The following is a 20,074-nucleotide window of genomic DNA, read 5'->3' on the forward strand; positions in this document are numbered from 1 at the left end:
AAGAGAGTTTCAACATCAGAATCAAAAGTAATGCAAAAGTAAATATAAAGCATGACAAAAAAGTATTCCATGTTCCAGTAACATGGAAAAAATGTTAGCAACAGTAGTGTTTCCATCAAAACCAATGTAACATCTTTTTATGCAAGAAGAAAGAATAACTTAATATTGTATATGAACTGCAGTAGTTAGGTTTAGAAGATACATAAGGTGTTTCAGGAGGGAACAGAACACTTGTTTGAATTTAACATTGGGAGCACAGAAGATTAAAGTAAGATACTGGGGATTTTTTTTCCTATAGATATGAGGAAAGCAGAGTTAAGGCTAATGCTGGACATTTGGGAAGTCCAAGCTAGTTTTGTTGGAATGCTTTTCTCTGTGTTTGTTATTTGTACAGTTAACGCTTGTTTCCACTAACACTGTTTGGATTATAAATCCATTGTAAATAAGCTGTTTAAGTGCTGAACTAGTACTGTAAATTAGTACTGACCAAAATATGTCAGCAGCTGTAGGGTAAGCTCTGTGGAACTGGCAGGTAGCCTCCAAGCTCTTTGGAGACACCTACATGATATTAATACTCTAGCTGGTATTGGGCGCTTGCTAGAGCAAGTTGACAATGACTACTGCAGCTGTACCTGAAAGTCAGAATGGTTAAAACAATGTACATTTATTCAAAACATGGGAAAGTTATATGTACACAAAGAAAAAGGCATTGACTTAAAAAAATTAGATCATTCTTGACAGAATTTAAATCTTAGATGAAAAGTTGAGGTGCATTCTGTACAATATAGCGGTATTAGTAACCCTGGTCTTAATTTTTAGACCTGAAGACAGCAGTTTGCAAGTCTAGTAATTAATTTCCTTATCCAAATACCTGGAAGAGAAAAAAAAAAAAAAAAAAAAGAAATGCAGTATATGGTCTTTTTAACTGCCTAAAGTGGGATTGGGGAACCATTTATGTCTATTACTTGGGGGAGTACTCTGATGCTGAGACCATTTAATTTGATATTCCCCTGGTTTCCATAGATATAAATTTTCCTCTGTTTTTTGTTTAAAATTGTTGGTACTTATTTGTAGCATTTTCCTATGACAGAATATTTTGAAGAGGTGCAAACAACCTATGTAATATATGTTCTGTACTCCATTGTGCTACTCAGGATTCACAACTTCCTTAATTTCTTAGACCTTAGAGATGATATTGGGTTGTACTTTCTTCGTGCTTACCTTTGTCTTGTGTATTTTTTCTCATTTTTTCCTAGCATTATTTTCTTCATCTTCAATTGAATGCCCACCCTTTAAGTAAATGCTGTTTAAAACTGCTTTCTTAAGCCAGTAACATTTTTTTTTCTCTCCTTTTCTGGCTGGCGTAGTATTTTTACCCAGGCAGGTGTTGAAAACAGATTCACTGTCATAGTTTAATCTTTTTATGTTTCTGTAACATGACAAGACACTGTTTACAAATAGTCAGAGACGGTTGTGCTTTACATGTGTAAATATTGCTACCACAAACCTAAAGAAGTCTTTGAGAAGCAGAGATTTTTGGAAGTTACTGCATCTTTGGGTTTGAGACTGTGCTTTTACATTTATTTTTTAATATTATTAGAAACATAGCATTGCAATGCACCAGGATATTGCTGTTACTGGAGAGGACTTCTACAGAATTTGGTGCTCAGTCCAGCTAAAGATATGTCTGCCAAACTATTTTTGCAAGCAATGCAAACCTAGTCATTAGAAATAGGGTAGAGAGAGAAGGAAGTAGGACAGGAGGAGATGGAAAATTATGTTCTAAGGGTACAGAGCATCAGTGAGTTAGTCAATATATATATGTATATATGAGAAGACAGCTTCCCTGGCAAGCCAGGCTTTGGACATGATCATCCGCAGCCATTCATTGTAGATGTAAATAGAACATGGGTGATACAGCCTCGCGACTCCACTCACCAGTTACAAAACCTTGGGCAGATACTGCTTTCAATTTAAAACCTTTCAGTGGTAAGACCCTGTGTCTGGGTTTCTTTTCTATCTATTCTTTTCCAGATGTGGTATTTTTGTAGGAATATCAGATGTATGTCTGTGAGGTTTTTTGATTACTAATGACAAACAATACCCATTCAGAGAAATTTGAACACTTGATGAACTTTTTTTGTTAAGGATTTGCTTCTGGAAAGGTCTTAGAAAACATTTCCAGTCATTCAGCAAACACTGAAATTTTTTTAAAGGACCTCGAGTACTTCTGATTTCTTAATTAAATACTTGTGTTGTTTTATGTGTTTATATACTGTTACAATACTTTCCAAAATGTATGTGTGTCAATTGGTTCTGACCTTCTTTTGGAAAAATGCTGTGATATTAGTGTGAGGAAACTGGATGGATTTGGGTTTTTTTTCTCTGAAAAATGTAATTTAAATAATCAATTAGCATTTGTTTGTGGTAACTTGCAGACGATTTATGTGGGTCATCTGAAATCAATAGTAGCACAACTTTTCACATAACAGTACTATATCATGTCTTGTTTGAGCTACTTTAGGGAAAGGGTGTTGTAAAAGATTTTCAATAACTTAGAATCATAGATTATTATGTTAGAAGGAACCTTAGTGTGTTTTCTAGTTTGATCCTATGCTTAAAATAGAACTAGTTTTGATTAGGGCTTGCTTTTCTTTTAAAGGAAACCTGAACTTTAAAAAACATTGTGTTTTATATCTGTTGAAAGGAAATATTAAAAAATGAAGAAGAAAAAGAAGAAATGAAAAAGATCTGAATGTATTAATTAAGTTGTGAAACTTTTGAGGGGGAAAATCTGTAGATTAGTTCTAAAAGCTTTTAAGTTTGTAATTTTTCTACAGCGTAAATAGCCCTGTGACTTCAGGTCCCAAATTATTTAGCCTTCAGTAATGTGTTACTTGTTCATTATCATGTGTCAAAATTTTAAATTGTAGCATTTTGTCACTTCAGAGTAGTATAATTCAGAAAAAAATTCATATATGGGAGAAGGGTAAAAAATCCCAAACTACTTGCAATATTGGAGGTCTTCTGGTGGAGTTGAATGAGTAGGCAAATGGTATGTATAGTTTCAAATGTGTTTTATCATGCTGCTTTATCACACATGGATTTTATTTCCCTTAAACATTTAAACTGAGTATCCTTTCCAATTAATTTCTCCCTAAGAGCAGGAATAAAACCAACTCAAACAATTAGCACCACAGAATACAAGTCTGTGTTCCCCTGGTGCTAATAGAAATTGCTTTTGCCTGAAATACTGTTCTGGTATGAAAGTGATTTAGTAGCTTGTAATTTACTGTATTTGCTGTTAAGGTAGGAGGAAAAATATGCATGATATGGGATCTAAGGGTTTTCTCCATATCTTATTTAGCCTTTTGTTCTTAATAGTGGACTGTAAACACGTTCTTTCTACTGGGCTTTTTTTTTTGGATGTATTCAATTTTTAAATAAAATCCCTATTATTTCAGCTTGGAAGCTTCAAAAATTGCATTTAGGGATGTGAAATGCTGTTTCCTTAGGCCTGCCTTTCCATGATTGCACTGTACTATAAGGTGCCATAGAGGCTGAACTCTACCAGCATTGAAAGAATTCACAGAGGGCTATTTGAGTTACCTCTCATCTGTCACCCGGGCTTAAAGGTGCTTCATCATCTGTGTTGTTGAAGGGAGCTGAAGAACTGGATCATCAGCTTGCTAGCGTTGACAGGGGGGATGCTATCGCTTTCTGTCCTCCCCCACGTCAGCTTTTTGTTCCTTCCTGTTCTGCTTCTCTGTCCTTTCAGTGTGCTGATTCAACTCAATAAACCTCAGTAAATGACTCATAGAGAGACCACAAAGTAGTTTTTTTGCCAGACACTGAGTTAGTTTGTTGAAGGATCTGAGAAGTACTAAAGCCAGTGAAGTGGAGAAGCAGGCACCTGAGAGCAGAAGGAGCATGGAACTGGAGTAGACTGGGAAGAAGAGAGGCAAGAGGGGATGGGAAGAGGAATCTTCTCTCAATGGAAACAAGCTATTGGGTCAGCTTTAAAAAGTAAATTCACCCTCTCAAGTACTTAGAATCTGGTATTGTAAATCTTTTCGTGCTTTGAATTAGATTTTTAAAAGTCTAACAGACTTGTCAGACATTTGAGAATTATTCACTACCATGCCAAATGCCTTGTAAAACTGCTAAGAGTACTAATTCAGTGCTGCTGATCTAATTCCCATGAGCTGACTTCACAGTGAAATTGATTGAACCTCTTTTTTTTCTTCCCATCAAATGTTCTTCTTTGTTTTCATGAAAGAACATTTGCTCTTTACTGCAGGTGAGTATTTGACTAGGCCTGTGTCCTGACATGGCAAATATTATGTGAAAGGTTTTAGGACTAGCACTATAATACCTGCTAACTGTGTATTTGTTCTATGCAAATATTAGTTTGTTTAGATAATTGTCGCTTTCAATGCTCTTGAGTATATTGTCCTGACTAACAGCATAGTTCAGAAGGATAGAAGAAGACAATCTGTGGACCAGAAGTTAAAGTATTTTATGGCACAGCCTGAACACTTATGTAATGTATGTTCTCAGTCTTCTGACCTGCATAAAAAAATTACTTAGAACTCATTAGGATATGTGTAAAGTAAGTTCTTTGCCAAGCCTTCAGGGTGAGGTGTTGCCTAGAAGTCTTTTTGTTCAGAGTTACCATGTTCCATCCAACCAGTGATTCATTAGTGACTTAATCTTTTAATTATTTTGCCCCTTTTCAAAGGAAAGGAGTCCCAAAATACCATAATAACTCTGAAATACAGATCTATTTCATTCATGAAATTATGTTACAATGTAAATGCCTATTTCGGTGTACTAACAGGAAAAGGAAAACCTACCACTCCTGTACCATGACTGCTCCCGTGCAGTTAGCCCTTCTTTGCTATGATTTCTGTAGCTCATCTATGGCTATCTGAGTAATATACTGAATTCAAACTAATACCTCATAGTTATAGACACTCATTTGACATGGCAGTCTGACTAAGGAGTTGTACAGCCACATCACACGGTAAGGTAAGGTGACCAGACTAGACCAGCTTAAAAAAGCACCCCATGTGGTGTTACATGTTTGTCGTGCTTAAAGAGAAAGAGATACATAGTTTTTAGTTGTTGACATTTCCCTTTTGAGCTTTCAGAAGAGATCCAGTTTGCCATACATTGTTGTCAGAGCTGAGAGCTTTGTGCCTGAGCCTTGTGATTTTCCAACAAGTTATATATGTACATACAGTTCTGCTGCGATTTCTATTTCGAATTCCATGTGGGAGGAGAGAAGTTGCATTGTTCAGTAATGATGCGTACATGGAAGTAATGTTTTGGCTCACTTGGCTGCATTAAAATATTGCTTCAGTTTTTCTTACTCAGTTCAGTTCTTTTCTTTATCTGTGGAGTTGTATTACAGGTAGTATGTTGAAATGAGGTGCATTTTGGTAGGCAGTGTAAAAGAACTAGACAAAGGTAATTGTTACTGTCCAGGAGCTGCAACCTCTGTATAAGTGAGAGTCACTGATAGGAGTGAAAAGTGGCCAAGCAATCTGTGCTGGTCATAAACTCCTGGGGTGTGCTCTTGCAGTGGGTAGATATTGTGCATCAGGTGGCCACCAGAGCCACTCTATGACTCCCCCTCCTCAGCTGGGTAGGGCGAGAATATGATGTGGCTCATGGGTTGAGATAAGGATAAGAAGAAATCACTCACCAATTACTGTCACAAGCAAAACAGAGTCAGCTTGGGGAAATTAATTGAATCTACTGCCGATAGATCAAAGTTTGATAGTGAAAAATAAAACCAAATCATAAAGCATCTTCACACCACCCCTCCCTGCACCTTGGGCTCAACTTCCCTACTGATTTCTCTACCTCCTCTCCTTGGATATCATAGGAGGGTAGGGAAGGAGGGTTGTGGTCAGTTCATCATGTGTTTTCTTTACCACTCCTTCCTCTTCATGTTTTTTCCCTGCTCTAACATACGGACCCACCCACAGTAGACAGACCACCATGAATTTCTGGCAGTGTAAGTGCATTTCATTGGGTGAAGTCCTTGGGGAACCAAGTGCTCCAGTTCTGTCCTCCATGAGATCCAAGGGGTCCTGTCAGAAAACTTCTCCAGCGTGGGCTCCCTTGTCCATGTGGCCAGATGTTGCCAGGAGCCTGTGCTAGCGTGGGCTCTCTTTGAAATTACTTCAGGGGTCATCCATCTGCTCCAGTGTGGGGGGTCTTCCACAGGCTGCAAGGATATCTCTTCACAGGTGCGTGGAGAACCTCCCCCAGATTCTTCTTCACTGACCTTAGTAAGTGCAAAGTTGTTCCTCTCACTTGTTCTTGCTCCTCTCTTAGGCTGCAGTTGTGCCAGCACTCTTTCCCCATCTTAAATGCATAATCCCAGGGTGCTGTTGTGGTTGCTGATGGATTTGGCCTTGGCCATTGGTGGGTCCATCTTGGAGCTCACTGGGTTTAGCTCTGTTGGACATGGGGGATGTTTGTGGCATCTTCTCACAGATGCCACGTCTTTAGTCCCCCAGTACAAAACCTTTTCCACCCACCTGGAACCCCTCTACACACATACTGAGGTCCTAGGCCTACTGTGTACATGTAAAGGACTGTTTTTAAGTAGTGTTTAAAGGGGAATGATGTGGTTCATTTTGTATTAGTAGCTCTTAACAGGCCTAGATGACACATCTTAAGAAAGTATTCTTAATTTCTTGTGTTTTAAACACCCCGTGTTTTGCTTTCCAATATCTTTGTTGGGTTTTCTTGTTTGCTGTTCCATTTTTTGAATACATGTGGACTTCGAACTTGTTTGCTATATGTGTTTTATCTGTGCTTTTACTTTAATTAGTTGAATTAGCTCAGCTCTTCTTTAAACAGCCATTTTAAAAACTACCCAAATCCAGACAATAACCTTGGCAGTGCATTAGCATACACTTCAATTCCCTGTCTTCAGAAGCCTCTTTGAAAAAAAATGGACAATTTTTGTGCACTCAGTAGGCAGTCAGTTGCTGTGTTGTTTCCAAATAAGTTACTATGGAATTCACTTGTTTTTATCTTTTTTAAATCTTAGAAGGTTAGACAGATGTAGTGCTGGATCCAGCACTTCCCATGCTAGTCAGTATTAACTAATTTATTTATGAAATCCTCCCTCTCTATCTAGATTTTGTGTTCTCTTAGATGATTTCTGCCCTAGCAGTAAAATGTACTTTAGATCTGTGTGGGAGAGTCTGGCTTTGGTCTGTTACTGCTACAGTAATGCAACTGATCTGTTTTTACCACAAAGGTAAGGATTATTGATGGCAATGCAATCATGCAAACAGCTGGATACCCTGGCAAGTCTTAATCTCTTAACTGTGATGGGTGACATTTAAGTACAGGACCACATGTTTCTAAGAGTGAGAAAAGCAGTTTGCCTGTGGTGAAGATTTCATGTAATTGAGACTTCTGCTTATTGTCAGGACATGTAGGAGTATATTTGCTTTTAACAACAATTTCTTTTGTTTGGTTAAAGAGAAACAGTTCTAAGCATGTGCTATGCAAAAAAAAAAAAAGTTGCCTTCTAAGTTCAGTTGCTAGAATTTTGCATACAGATTTTACATATTCTCTAGCTTTACTTCTTTATAACTCATTGTCTGAACGTCGTTGCGGACTATTGCCAGTGCATCATCAGGAGGCTTGAGTATTTTACTCCTAGGAATGCTGTTCTCTGGACAAAGGATGGAGTATCTAAACCTACTCTTATCTGCAGTACTTTACTTCTCTCTGACACCAGCTGTCTGTGGTTCTGCCTGTGAAACTGAATATGCTTCAATTTGAATCTTTAGAACTCTTCTTGGAAATGACAGGTAATACTGTCAGGCTTCTGACAGCCTAAATTCATAGAAAAATAGGGTGTTCTGTAGTTATTTCTGAAGTATGAAGGAATTTCAGATGATACTGAAAAAATATCTTTATGATTGATTTTGTCTAAAAATGATTATGTGTCATATTGCAATGTTTTTATAAAATACACCAAAAAAAATGGGAGTAACAGGGAAAATTTTGGGAGTATTAGCAAAGGAAATGTAAGACTTGACTCTTCTGTGATTAAATTAAACTTTGGATTATGCACCCAGCTGAGGTCAACCTGCACATAATTACACTGTCTGTTGTAATACTTTTAAAGCTTTTTGAACAAAATAAAAAAATTACAGAAAAAAATCTTTGTTATATAGTTCAAATATATGTGGTGTTAAATTAAAAAAAAAGTGTTTCCTGCTGGTTAGAGTGTATCTGCATAATAGTTGCCTAAAATATATGGATTCATTTAGTTGTGAACAATGTAACATCTGTGAAACATGATTCTTAAAATAAATGCAGCATTCAATGGGTATAGAGCTAGTCAGTCTGTACAGGATGTTACTCTACTCTCCTCCACCCACTTCTTTAAATAATGTAATTAAAAAATTGTGAAAGTCAAAAATTCATACTGAGACTGTTGAAGTAAATGAGCAGTAACACTGAATGTCTGTGCTGAGAACTAGTCTTCACTGGGGCATAAAACATGCCACAAAAATTGTTAGTGTGTTTTATACCAACACCTTGAAAACTGCCTGGCTTTCATATTCTGGGTTGGTCTAGACACTTGGCTAGGTACTCATTTAGTTCTGCCTGTGTGAAAATGAGAGCATACAGAATCAAACTATCTGTGGGTCTATGGAGGGTGTAGTTTTCATTATGACATTAATTCTGTGCTAGTCCCAGCATCCCAGGTATCTAGTTGTCTGCATAGTATCTGGATAGCAGCCAGCTAAAACAAAGGCTTTAGCTTGCTTTGATCTGGAGCAGGAAAGCTCCATGAGACTGCGTTATAATGGGCGGTGCTCTGTGCAGCCAGTTTTACACCGTTTCCTGTGTCAGTGCCCCTTCCATTACTGGTGGCAGTGAAGCACCTGGACTCTTCATCAGGGTTAAAAGCCTCCATATAGAAGTAGAATCAAAGCTATTGGTCTTCTGTTCATACCACCCCAGACTGTTGAAGCACTCCACTTCCAAAATGTGAGAGAGAATAGTTCTGTATTCCTTTAAACCACTTATATGGAATCATTTAAGTCAGAGAAGACCTTTAAAATCATCAGGTGTAGCACTGCCAAGCCCACCACTAAACTGTGCCCCTAAGCACTACATGTGTGCATCTTTTAAATACCCCCAGGACTGATGTGCGGCTGCTCGTAAAAGGACAGCCCGGCAGCTCCCACAGCAGAGCGGGAGAGAAAAGGTGAGCAGCCGGCAGCCTAGTGGGCCAGCTGATATGGCCTCTGCAACAAGCAGGACGATCAGCCAGCTGCCTGGGTCCTCCCTGCGTCGAGGCACGGGACGGCGACCCAGCAGAGGCAAACAGTCCCACGGCAGCAGCTAGTTCCGGCGGAGCAATGAAGAGACGTGAGGCAGGCAGTCTTCTGCAGCGGGGGAGGGTTTATTGGAGGGAGGACAGGCGGGAGCGGGAGAGGGTGTGCAGAAAACTGCCCAATTTCCCGCCCCTCCGCTGGGGCAGTTATAGGAACCCCGAGGGTGGGGGGGGGAATATCACACCCAACCAATGACAAGGAACATTACACTGAAAGACAAACCCGGCTGACAAATCATAATACAACATGGGAGTGGCTCCCCACCCTGACCCAATCCCCCTCTGGCCCTGGGAGAACTTTCTAGGGATGGGGAAGGGGCAGAGAGTGATGGGCAGGGGGGTTGCCAGGGGAACAGGGGAGGAGAAGACTTCATTATAATATAATTAGGGAGGGGGCACTTAGATAGACATAAAAATTGAAACAAAAAGGCGGGAATTGCCATGGCAATATATGATTGACAGTTATCTGTCAAGGGTAGAAGGGGGAGGGAGCCCTGAAAACTGAGCCTGAAAACGCCATTTTAAACCTTAATAAAATAACTAGCTTTACACAAAACTGAGTAAAATTCACACAAACAAAGCCCGCACACGCACCGCAACACTGATGACTGAGCCACTTCGCTGCACAGCCTGCTTCAGTGCTTGACAGTTCTTTCTGTGAAAAAATTCTTCTACTGTCCAATCTAAACCTGGCACAATTTGAGGTTGTTTCCTCTTGTCCTGTCACTTGTTGCTTGGAAGAGATGGATCCCCACACAGCTAAAAAAAAAAATCAGTTAAAAAAACCAGTCACCAGTAAGACAAGCTCTACATTTGCATTAGGCAAGATTAGGGAAGAGGTTTGGCAATGGTGTTTCCAAGTGCTGTATAGCTATACCATCTTTTTTCTCTTTTTTTAATAAACTTAGAGTTGCCTTTTATAGTTAGTTCGTACAGTTCAGATGACTTTCCCTAGAAGCTGATCTACTCTTCTTGGGGAAGATTGGATATTTGCTTAAATACACCTCTTCAAGTGGGTTTTAAGTAAGCTACTGTACCTTTTTGAGAAGTGCTGTATCTAGAAATCCCATTTAGGTTTTTGTAGGTCTTTCCCTCCCTCTCTCTTCTCTTGGGGAAGCACACATTGCAATAGGGCAGTATAGTTTTTCTGCTTCCTGGTTCCTTGGCAGCTGGTAGGGCGAGCAGCTATTTTTAACCAGAAGGAGTTCGATATTTTGATTTATTTAGATTAATCTTGTAAAACTTATTCTCTGGATAATTCCCCAGTTCCATGAAAGGCACCTTAGTGCTTTTCTTGTAATGAGGGTTCCAAAGCTGAACACACTATTCAAGCTTTATGTCCAAGGTGCGTGTTTCTCATGAAAATAGGGTGTGAATAGATGGATGGGTGTAATGAGGCTGTATGTAACAAGTACTCTCAGGCTGATAACTTTCCTATCTGTTTTGAAGAATTGAAGAATACCCCTATTGAATAGCTCATTGATCTTTGCATTAAACCAAATAAGATTATACTCTTTGCAAAGTTTCTAAGTAATTTTTCTTACATCTTGTTTTGGAACTGCTGAATAGATGAAATTTTGTTACCATTTTCATTCAGAAAGCCCTCATTAGTAATAGGATTCTGCTTGCATCCTTGCCTTAGGGATGAAGAATGGAAGCTTACCTTGTGTTAATAGTTAAAGAGTAAATATATGTATAATTCTATATTAATTGGTTATGAATAACCTGCCCTTACTTCTGTGTTTGGTTTTTTTAACTGAAGGTTTGGTATTTTTGAAGGAGTTGAGAATTAGGATTTGATTTATGTTTTGGGTAACCCCAGCAGCAGACTAACACAGGCAAGACCATGAAGTTACGGCCATTTGCTTACCATTTGTATGCACAGGAATGTATTGATAATTCATTATTTTATCCCTGCTGTTTTCAGTGATAGACATGATTTTTTCAGAACAGCCAACTAGTTATAAGTAGCTACTTGTTTTTAGTGTCCTTAAAATATCTTTGTACTATTCTGATAGTCATAAAATTGGATTGGTCATCCATTTCTTGGCACTTTCACTCCAGCTTAGGCAAAGTTGTGCCTATCTACCAAAATATCAGAACTATTAAATAGGACTTAAGAGTGGTCTGTGAATGAAAAGGAAAAAGCCCCTCCATTGTGTTGTTCTGTCCCTGGTATAAACGTACCTAAGATTCCCCTTTAAATGATTACATTTTCTTGAATTGTCATTTTTTGTTGCCCTCTAGAATTTGTATCCTAGTGGAGTAGTAGTGTTTCACAGTGAAACAGAGGTATAAATTTATTTAATAGTAAGATACTACTAGCCTAAGCAACTAAAAGGAAACTGTAATGTACTGAGAGAGTTTCTCCTTTGTGCAATGGGTGGCTTGAGAAGAAAGATTTAGTAGCTTGATGGAAGTCTAATTATAGCTTTGGGACTACAGAGGGATTTCTGATTTGTGCTTGGGGAAAGTAGGAGAAAGCTGGTATATGGCAACTCCACTTTTAGGCGCTAGTCAAATGGAAGTGGAGCTGAGGAAGATGGTGCATTCTTAGATTAGATGGTTGAAACAAATAGTGAGTTGGAATAGTGTGAGATTCATAGGGGCTTAAGGCATGAATCCAAGAGTATCTGGGTTTCTGTAGTTTCAGGTTATGTTATGTGTGTGTAAGACTGAAAGTTAATAAAATGTTAGTCTTACAGACTACAAGCCCAAGACTTTTTCTCAGTGAGAACTCAAATGCTACAGAACGCTGTGTGCTACTGGAAGAGCAGAAGAGCATAGGCAATGACTTTGTGATAGGAACAATGGTCTGTGTGAAATTCTTTAGGTAACAAAGCAGCTTGCATTGTGCTGAAGTTTCCTCCTTGTGAGGATTTTCACATGTGTTTTACATCCTCTCTCCCAGACCTTTCTTCTCTGCTAAACCTTAATAAGTGAAAGCTTTTCCTGTCTTCTCATGGAATCTGACTGTTACTTTAATGGTGAACATATAAATAAAGGCGCTACAAGCATTTCTGCATTCTGCTCTGCACCCTCTCTCTAACCTTCTTTAGTGCTTCAAAGGTGGAGCTACAGAGATCTTCTAAAACAAACTTTCCATTATGAAGAAAGACATTTTTCATACCCATTCTGGTAACTGAAACACAGTTACTATAGAGAGAGATGTCATGGATGGCTTAGCATCCAACTTCAGTGAACAGATAGAAGATAGGATGTATTTACACCACAGTGTTGCTAATCTTTAAGTTTAAATAAACTTGGACTGTGAGTATATGCTTTTGAGATGATGATACTATAAAGGGCAAGAGACTTTGACTTAGAAAATTATATAAGAGGGAAATTAATTTTGGATAATCTTGTCTTTATAAATACATTAAGTACTCCACATGTCTGTATGAGATTAGTTTTTATTAAACAAGTAAATATTGTTTATTAGACATGGTGAAGGATTTCCAGCACTATGTGAAGTCTGCTCAGGCAAATGTCCAAATGCCCAAATGTAGATGCAAAATGAGCATATACAATAAAAAAAATCATTCATCGTAGCTAGTTTGTACAAGTGAATTTTCTGCTTCATAAGAACTAAAAGATAGAACAGAAAGACTTTGATGTTGTATTTTTTATATGAATTAAAGTTGTTTTCTATTAACATCTAAGTATTTTTTAAAGATTAGAATGCTTAGGTAATTCCCGTTGTAAAAATAAAATGAATGTTTTGTGATTGAACTTTCTAGGAAGTTTCGTTTCATATGGGTTACTCTCTGTCTGGGGGCACACTGATGTAGTGGGGGCTGTGTGTATCCAAAGAACAGACTGACAAAAAACTGCAAAACCCAAACACCAAAAATTCTCAAAAATTTAAAAAGTTGAAAATGCAGCTTCTCTTTTTGTCTCCTTGTCTATCACTCAGTTTTTCCCTGCTCTGTTACCCAAAAGTGGGAAGTGTCTGAAGTAGCATACCTGATCACTACATTATAAATTGTTGTGCTAAGTTGCTTTTTCTGTTTTCTTTGTACTCACGTTCTTTACCTTCCAGAAATCTTTGGAAATCAAAAAATCAGTCTGAATGTTGCTTAGTTAAGGTTATCAGAGATGTGCTCATATTTAACTGGCTGAATTGAACATGTGTTTTGGGGACTAAGATTGTTTTATTTATTTGTCTGGTGATTTTGTGGGAAGGGGAAGATAATACAAGAGGATAGGCAAAAAAAAAGTTTTTTAAATTGCTTTCACTTTTATCAGGAATGTTCCAATATTTTTGTTAAAACTTGTACTTTTTCTGCAGCTTCTGGAAAAACATAAGAATACAGAAAGTATGGTAGAGCTCCTTGAACTATACCAAATGGAAGATGAAGCCTACAGTAACCTTGCAGAAGCCACCACAGAGCTCTACCAGTACTTACTGCAACCATTCCGAGATATGAGGGAGCTTGCGATGCTTAGAAGACAGCAGATAAAGGTAGGGTAAAGGCAACTGAGATACTTATTATTTGGGAAGTTCTGCTTTTTAGTTCCTGTTTACTAGTTCTGTTATGCAGTATATGAAGTGATATTTTTCCACTAGATGCTGACCCTGTTTTTCTGGGCTCTTCACTAAGAAGAGTGTTTTTGATGAGTGAGAACGTCTGACATATGTGGCTAAACACCACCTGTTTATCTTGCTGTCTTACCCTTCAAATGCGTGGCTGAATTAAATAGGTCAAACTTAAAATCTTATGGTTGGGAATATTGAGTAATATATAAAATACAAAGAGATGTGCAGTATTTATACTATTGTTAATTCTAGAAGATTATCTCAGGAAACTAAAATGAAAAGTAATTTTCTGTGTAATCTGGTGAACTGTGAAAAGTCAGTAGCTTTTTTTCTGATGTTGCAAAAGACTTAAACTCACGGAACATAAATTAAAATACATAATTTGTTGTAACACACAGACAGTATATTTTCCTAAGAGCTAAAAAAGCCATCTGAAGAATACTGCATTTTGGTAAATTTGTTCCGGAATGAGTATGTTTATTATATTTGAAAGTAATTCTAATCTGGAATGCTTAGTCAGAACTAACAAATGTTATCTTTATTGCATCTTGGATGTACTTTTGATAAAACTATTTGTTCCTGTGCAGATGATTAAGACTACAGCCTTCTGATTCTAAGCTAAAATTTTATTTCATTTAATCTATATGGTAAATGTCATTTTATCTCAGCTTGATACCTTGTTCAGTTAGCCAACAATTTTTTTACTGTTTTCAGCTTAAAAATAGCGTTCATCTCTGGTTTTGAGAAAGAATGAGGGAGGCAAAAGGATTTATGATGTACTAGTTTTATTTTGACATATTGTTGTGAGCCTAAAATAATTTTTCAGAAAAATCAGTAACTCATATTATAATGTGATGATGTTTTAACTAAAAGTGCTTTTTCTTCTCTTGAATGATGTTGCTGCACTGAGAATTGGCATGAATATTTTTTTTCAGACGTATGATACAGTTGAAGCCTATAAACACTTCATTTATTAATATGCTTTCTTCAAAGCATGGTGAAATAATTCCCATTTTATTGGAATTTGTGGTAGAGAAAAATATTATTTGTTTGTTCTTTTGTCAAATAAGAAAAGTAAATACTAAAATGAGTAGATATACATATTAAGAGTTATGTTGTGTTTTGCTCTGTTTTGATTTTTTTAATCTCGAATTCTGATTTTAAAATGCATCATTTAATATTCTTCCTTAAATATTAATGTTGATAAGCTTCAGAGATGTGTTCTGTGGTTGATTATTTTAGTAATACATAATTTCTTCTAAGGTACACTGTGTTCTCTTCCTAACTTGGCAATTTGTGAGTTAAAAAACTTGGTTGTCTGTATAATGCTGTAGAGAAAGATGCCATCTCTTGTTTTTCTTTTCATAATTTGATAGAAAGCAGTACTTGTATCTATGATGACAAAACATATATTATACTGGGTAGCTAGGGTTGAAGAAATGTTTTATAAATAGAACTTGTGCATGAAATGGTTTGTATTAACTTGCTGCATATGTTTTTCTGGCAGGCTTTAATGTTTCAGACCTTTTCTGTATTAGGTTTCTGTTTCTGATTTGTGGGGAAGTTGTTTTCGTTTGGTTTGGTTTTTGGGGTTTTTTTAAGAATTTGGAAGGTTTTAAGTTTTTTAATGAGCTTAATTTTGTCAGTTTTCACAGTGAGTTTAGAAGGAAGTTAATTACATCACCCATAATCTTTGGGAAGAGTGTTTTCTGATTTTGGAGCAGGACATAAAAATTGGAATACATGTCATATGGTGTTAAATTTCTGCTGTTCCTGTGAAATTTTAAGGAAGAGACAAGCCTATAGGAGGCAAGGGAAAAACAAAAACAAAGTTTTGTCTTCAGTGGAAGCTTACTGGAGAGGGACATCTGTATTGTACCCAGATTCCTTCTTTGGGGGAAAAAACCCACCAAACAAAAAACCAAACCAAACAACAAACAAAACAACTCAGAATGAAAGTTCATAACAAGGTTAGAAACCATGTGGAAGCTTGGAAATGTAGATTACTGCTGCCCATTATAGACATGATAGAATCTTGTTGCATTTTATATTTTGATCGTAGGCTAATTTTTCAGGTGTATTTTGCTTCATTTAGTGTAAAGGATGGAACATTTAGGTGTGTGAAGAGTCAAAGCTGTGAAGTAATTAAATATTTCTGAATTTGAAAAGCAGGATGAAAAAGGTATAAGATCATGAAAGGAAAAAAGCTGGATTATTATGAAATGAAATGTCACTGTGGAAAAGTAACTTCTAATGGCATTTCTGCTTAGTTACGGGCTAGTCATCTGACCCTAGAACAATGTGTTCAGTAAGTGATATGCTTGTCTTTTTTTGGGCTTCCAGCATCAGAAACCTGGTTTTGTTTATATAAATGCTCTTTATATGTAAGTGCTGCTCAAATCCATGGGGACTTCTCTCCAAGCATGTCAAGATGCTTACCAGATACCATGCATTCTTGCAAAAGCTGAGCATTACAAGCACAGCTGTGTTTTGGACTTAAATCTTTGTATGATATGGGAACAACCTTGCTTGCCCCAAGGCCTTTATGAGGGACACAGAAATAAAAGCCAGCTTGTAATGAATGGTATTATCAAATTGAGAAATGCCTATCAAAGAGGCAAGTCTGAACTAATTTCAAGATTAAAATATAAGATTCACTTACTAGATATACTCAGTGTGTTTAGTGTGACTGTATTTTGTAAGGTAAATATGAAAAGTTGTATTTATAAGCCAACCAAACAGTCCATATGTTCACTGAATGCTGGAGAAGGCATAACAAAGGAATTGAAGACGGTATTACATTTTTTTATATACATAAAAGCTGGGCTGGATTTGTATAGGCATTTTCTGATTTAATTACGGACTGTTGCTGGTTTAGTTGTAATAATATGTAAAGACATTCAAGCAGTGAGTTCTACCATGGTAATTTGACTATATGCATTACTGGCCCTTTTCTTCTGATTTCACCTTTTCTTTCTGATTTTATTGCATATTATATAGGCACCAGGCAAGTGAAGCTTGATACTCAAATGCTGTTACATGTTTTGGGCTCTCTGTATATTCTTCCAAGAACTGGGAAGGCAACTGTGAACATAAAACTACAGGATAAACCATGTTCATAGATTAATCTAGCATTGATGTTGGATTTTAAATGGAATTTAAGATACTCTTTTTGCTAAGAATCAGACTACTTGGCAACTAAGAAAGGGTGTTAAATTTTTGATTCTAAAAATGTTTCACATTTATGCCCACAAATTTTTCCTTAATCAAAATAAATAATTTCCCTGTGAAAAATTGCTTATTTTTTGTGTGTGCAGAACACACATTGCCATAGCAGAAAAGTTGGAGGTAGTAGTCATCAATAGCTGGAAATAAAAATGCTAAGTGTTTCTGAAATTTGGAAAAATCAGAGTAGGTACCTCTGTTCTGGTGCCTTTGATTTCAGAAAGTTAAATCTAAACTTTGTGAGATCCTCCATATATAGTGCTGTGTTCTTCAGAAAGTATGTAAGGGAGCGATGAGTTAGTGGTTGATACTTGGCTGTAGAACTACTGGCCAGGTTACTGTAATCAAGCTTTAAGTCCTGTAAGACTAAGACATGAAGGCTTCTTCGATACAGAATACCGAATCTGGTAAATTAGAAAAGACAAAAAAGTTATTTTAAAAAATTACTTCATGGGCTAAACCTCAAACCCTTTTTGGTCTGTACGTCTGTGTTCACCAGTCTTCATACAGTCAAATAAACTACCTTGCTACATAGAATTTTTATGGCCTTGTAGTTGTGGACAGTACTTCAGTCATGATGAATAGGCACTGGGTTTGTTCAAACGCCAAGTGAAATCAGTGGGAGGCCTTCTCTTTTCATGCTTGAGGTTTTTTTGGATGTCCTTGATATTGGACTAAAGATAAAATGTAACAAATTGCTTCACAACCTACATGTAGATGCCAGCAAAACTTCAAAACATGCATTATGGAAGGTCTGAGTTGAGCTGGTTTTGCTTAACTGGAAACTGATAATATCTCATTATGGGTGAAAGGTTAGAGCCACCATTACATCTCAGCTCATCTCCAGGAAATGAGTGCATTGAAAAATTTTACTGTATGTTAAATATATTAAACATACTCTTAGCTTCATTGCTTATATGTTAATGATTTTTACTTGCATGTTAGTTCACGTGAATGTGAAGAGATTTTAATGACTCCGGATACATTAATATTGAAGTCTATCACTGGAAGCTAGAGATTAGAGCAGCATATATGTTGATGATTCATAACATCCTGCTTTTAAAAATTTTGAAATCTTTTGTTAGTCTGTCTGAAAGTTTGCTTCCCTCTCTAGCTCACTTATGCAGATTCTGATATATTAAAAATACAGTTCTAGCTCAAACTATCTTTGAATTCCTTTGTTTAATATATGGTGGTGAATTGCAGTAGTGAACTTTATAAATAATTTAACTTTGATTTATGCAAAATTGAGTACTTAAAAATAAATTACATTGTATTGAACATGTAAAATTTTGGTTAAAAATTGTTTAATGAAGTATGAAACAAGTTCAAGGGAAAAGAAATTTAGAGATAAGAACAGCTGGCAAAACTGAGAGAATTACTTTTAAAAGTACTTACAGAATATTTTGTTTTAAAAGTCTCTAATCACATAAAGATGTTTTGCAGAAACTGTAAAACATCAAAGGATTTTCAACTTTTTTAAAAATCTATTTGCAGCTGAATGTGTGTCCTCACATCATTAGGAATAATACTTAAATAAACATAGCTTTTGAAAAACCTGTAGACTGGAGAAGAATCTAAGTTTATGCAAAATAGAAACTTCAGGGAAATTACTGCTTGCTTGTTTGAGAATATGCTGCAATGTGGTGAATTATGCTAATTGTCTTTATAGTTTGATTCAAGAGGATTGTATGTCAGTCTCTGTTTACAGTCTGGACTATAAATTTTCTAGACTGTTATATGAACTCAGAACAGAATATTTTGCTGACTTAAAGTCAGGACCTTATGGACTTTCTCAAAAAGAAACATGTTCCAAAGAGGCAATCTGATAGAAAGCAGGCTGGTACCCTAAATCATTTAATGAAACTTAGTTCCCGGTAAGAGATAGCTGACTACAAAACTGTGGTGTGTGTCTTGATTGGTTAAATCTTCTTGTCTGCAAAATGAGTAGAGTACAAGACTGCTCTAGGTATTCAGCTATAAAAGTGGTTAATAAGACTTGTAGAAAAATTTTATTATGTTAGAATGCTGTAAGGTCTATTGTTTAGTTTTTTTAAAAGTCGCAGTACAAAAAGCTGGTTTGGATAATAAAATGGTAGGTGAAATTGCAATAAGTAAAAATTAATGCATACACAGAAGGTTGATGACAACCTCCAAAAACAGATATGCATATTTATGTGCACCTAATTAACTAGCTACTACTCTTGAGGAAAAATGTATAAGATTTATCTTGAGTTTGCTGCCAAATGCAGCAAAATGGTGCTTTTGCCAAGCACCAAATTCTCGGGGTCGGCTGCTTGTTCTCTGCCCCCGAGGTGAGTTGGGTGGTCCAGGGAGCGACCCCAGGCTCTGAAGAATGAGACTGGACTCTTTGTTTTTCGGTCTTCAGGTTGTTTATTAAGTCTTATCTACAAAATTTTCTCCCTGGCAGACAGAGGTCTGACCAGCAAGGCAGCCACGACGCTCTCCGCCCGTCCCCAAGGCTGCGCCGTCTCTTATACCACAAATTACGTATATCATATTTACCTTTACCTTCCAATACCTATCACCCATGTTAGACAGTGCACCTATATTCTAAACCAATCCCCAAGTGCTAACATCACAGCAGAAGATGAAGGCCAAGAAGAAGGAGAAAGGCTGGACACACCCAGTTCTCTCCATCTTGCCTCCTGAACCCCCATACCAAAAAACCCAAAATCTTCTTTTCTAGCCCGTGATAATTTCACTATTATTCTACCTAAACTGTTGTGGCTTGCTGATCTTCATATAAGGTTGGTAATTTGCTCCATGGGTCATAATCAAAACCACAGGTGTCTTGGGCTCTGTGACAGGGTCTCTGAGACCCCTAGCAGGGGTCCTGGTGTCCTGGACAGCCAGAGGTGTGTCCTGGGTCCCGACACCAAATAGAAAACATCATACTT

General features: G+C 37.1%; 1 protein-coding gene across 1 annotated transcript in view; it reads left to right on the top strand.

The window, feature by feature from the left end:
• JMY (junction mediating and regulatory protein, p53 cofactor) overlaps positions 1 to 20,074 on the top strand; it is a 65,490-nt gene that overhangs the window by 5,360 nt on the left and 40,056 nt on the right. The window contains exon 2 of the mRNA XM_030968008.1: positions 13,680 to 13,853. Coding sequence (XP_030823868.1) covers positions 13,680 to 13,853 — 174 coding nt within the window. The remainder of the gene's footprint in view (positions 1 to 13,679; positions 13,854 to 20,074) is intronic.

Source organism: Camarhynchus parvulus, chromosome Z (assembly GCF_901933205.1).
Source record: "Camarhynchus parvulus chromosome Z, STF_HiC, whole genome shotgun sequence".
Lineage (NCBI taxonomy): Eukaryota > Metazoa > Chordata > Aves > Passeriformes > Thraupidae > Camarhynchus > Camarhynchus parvulus.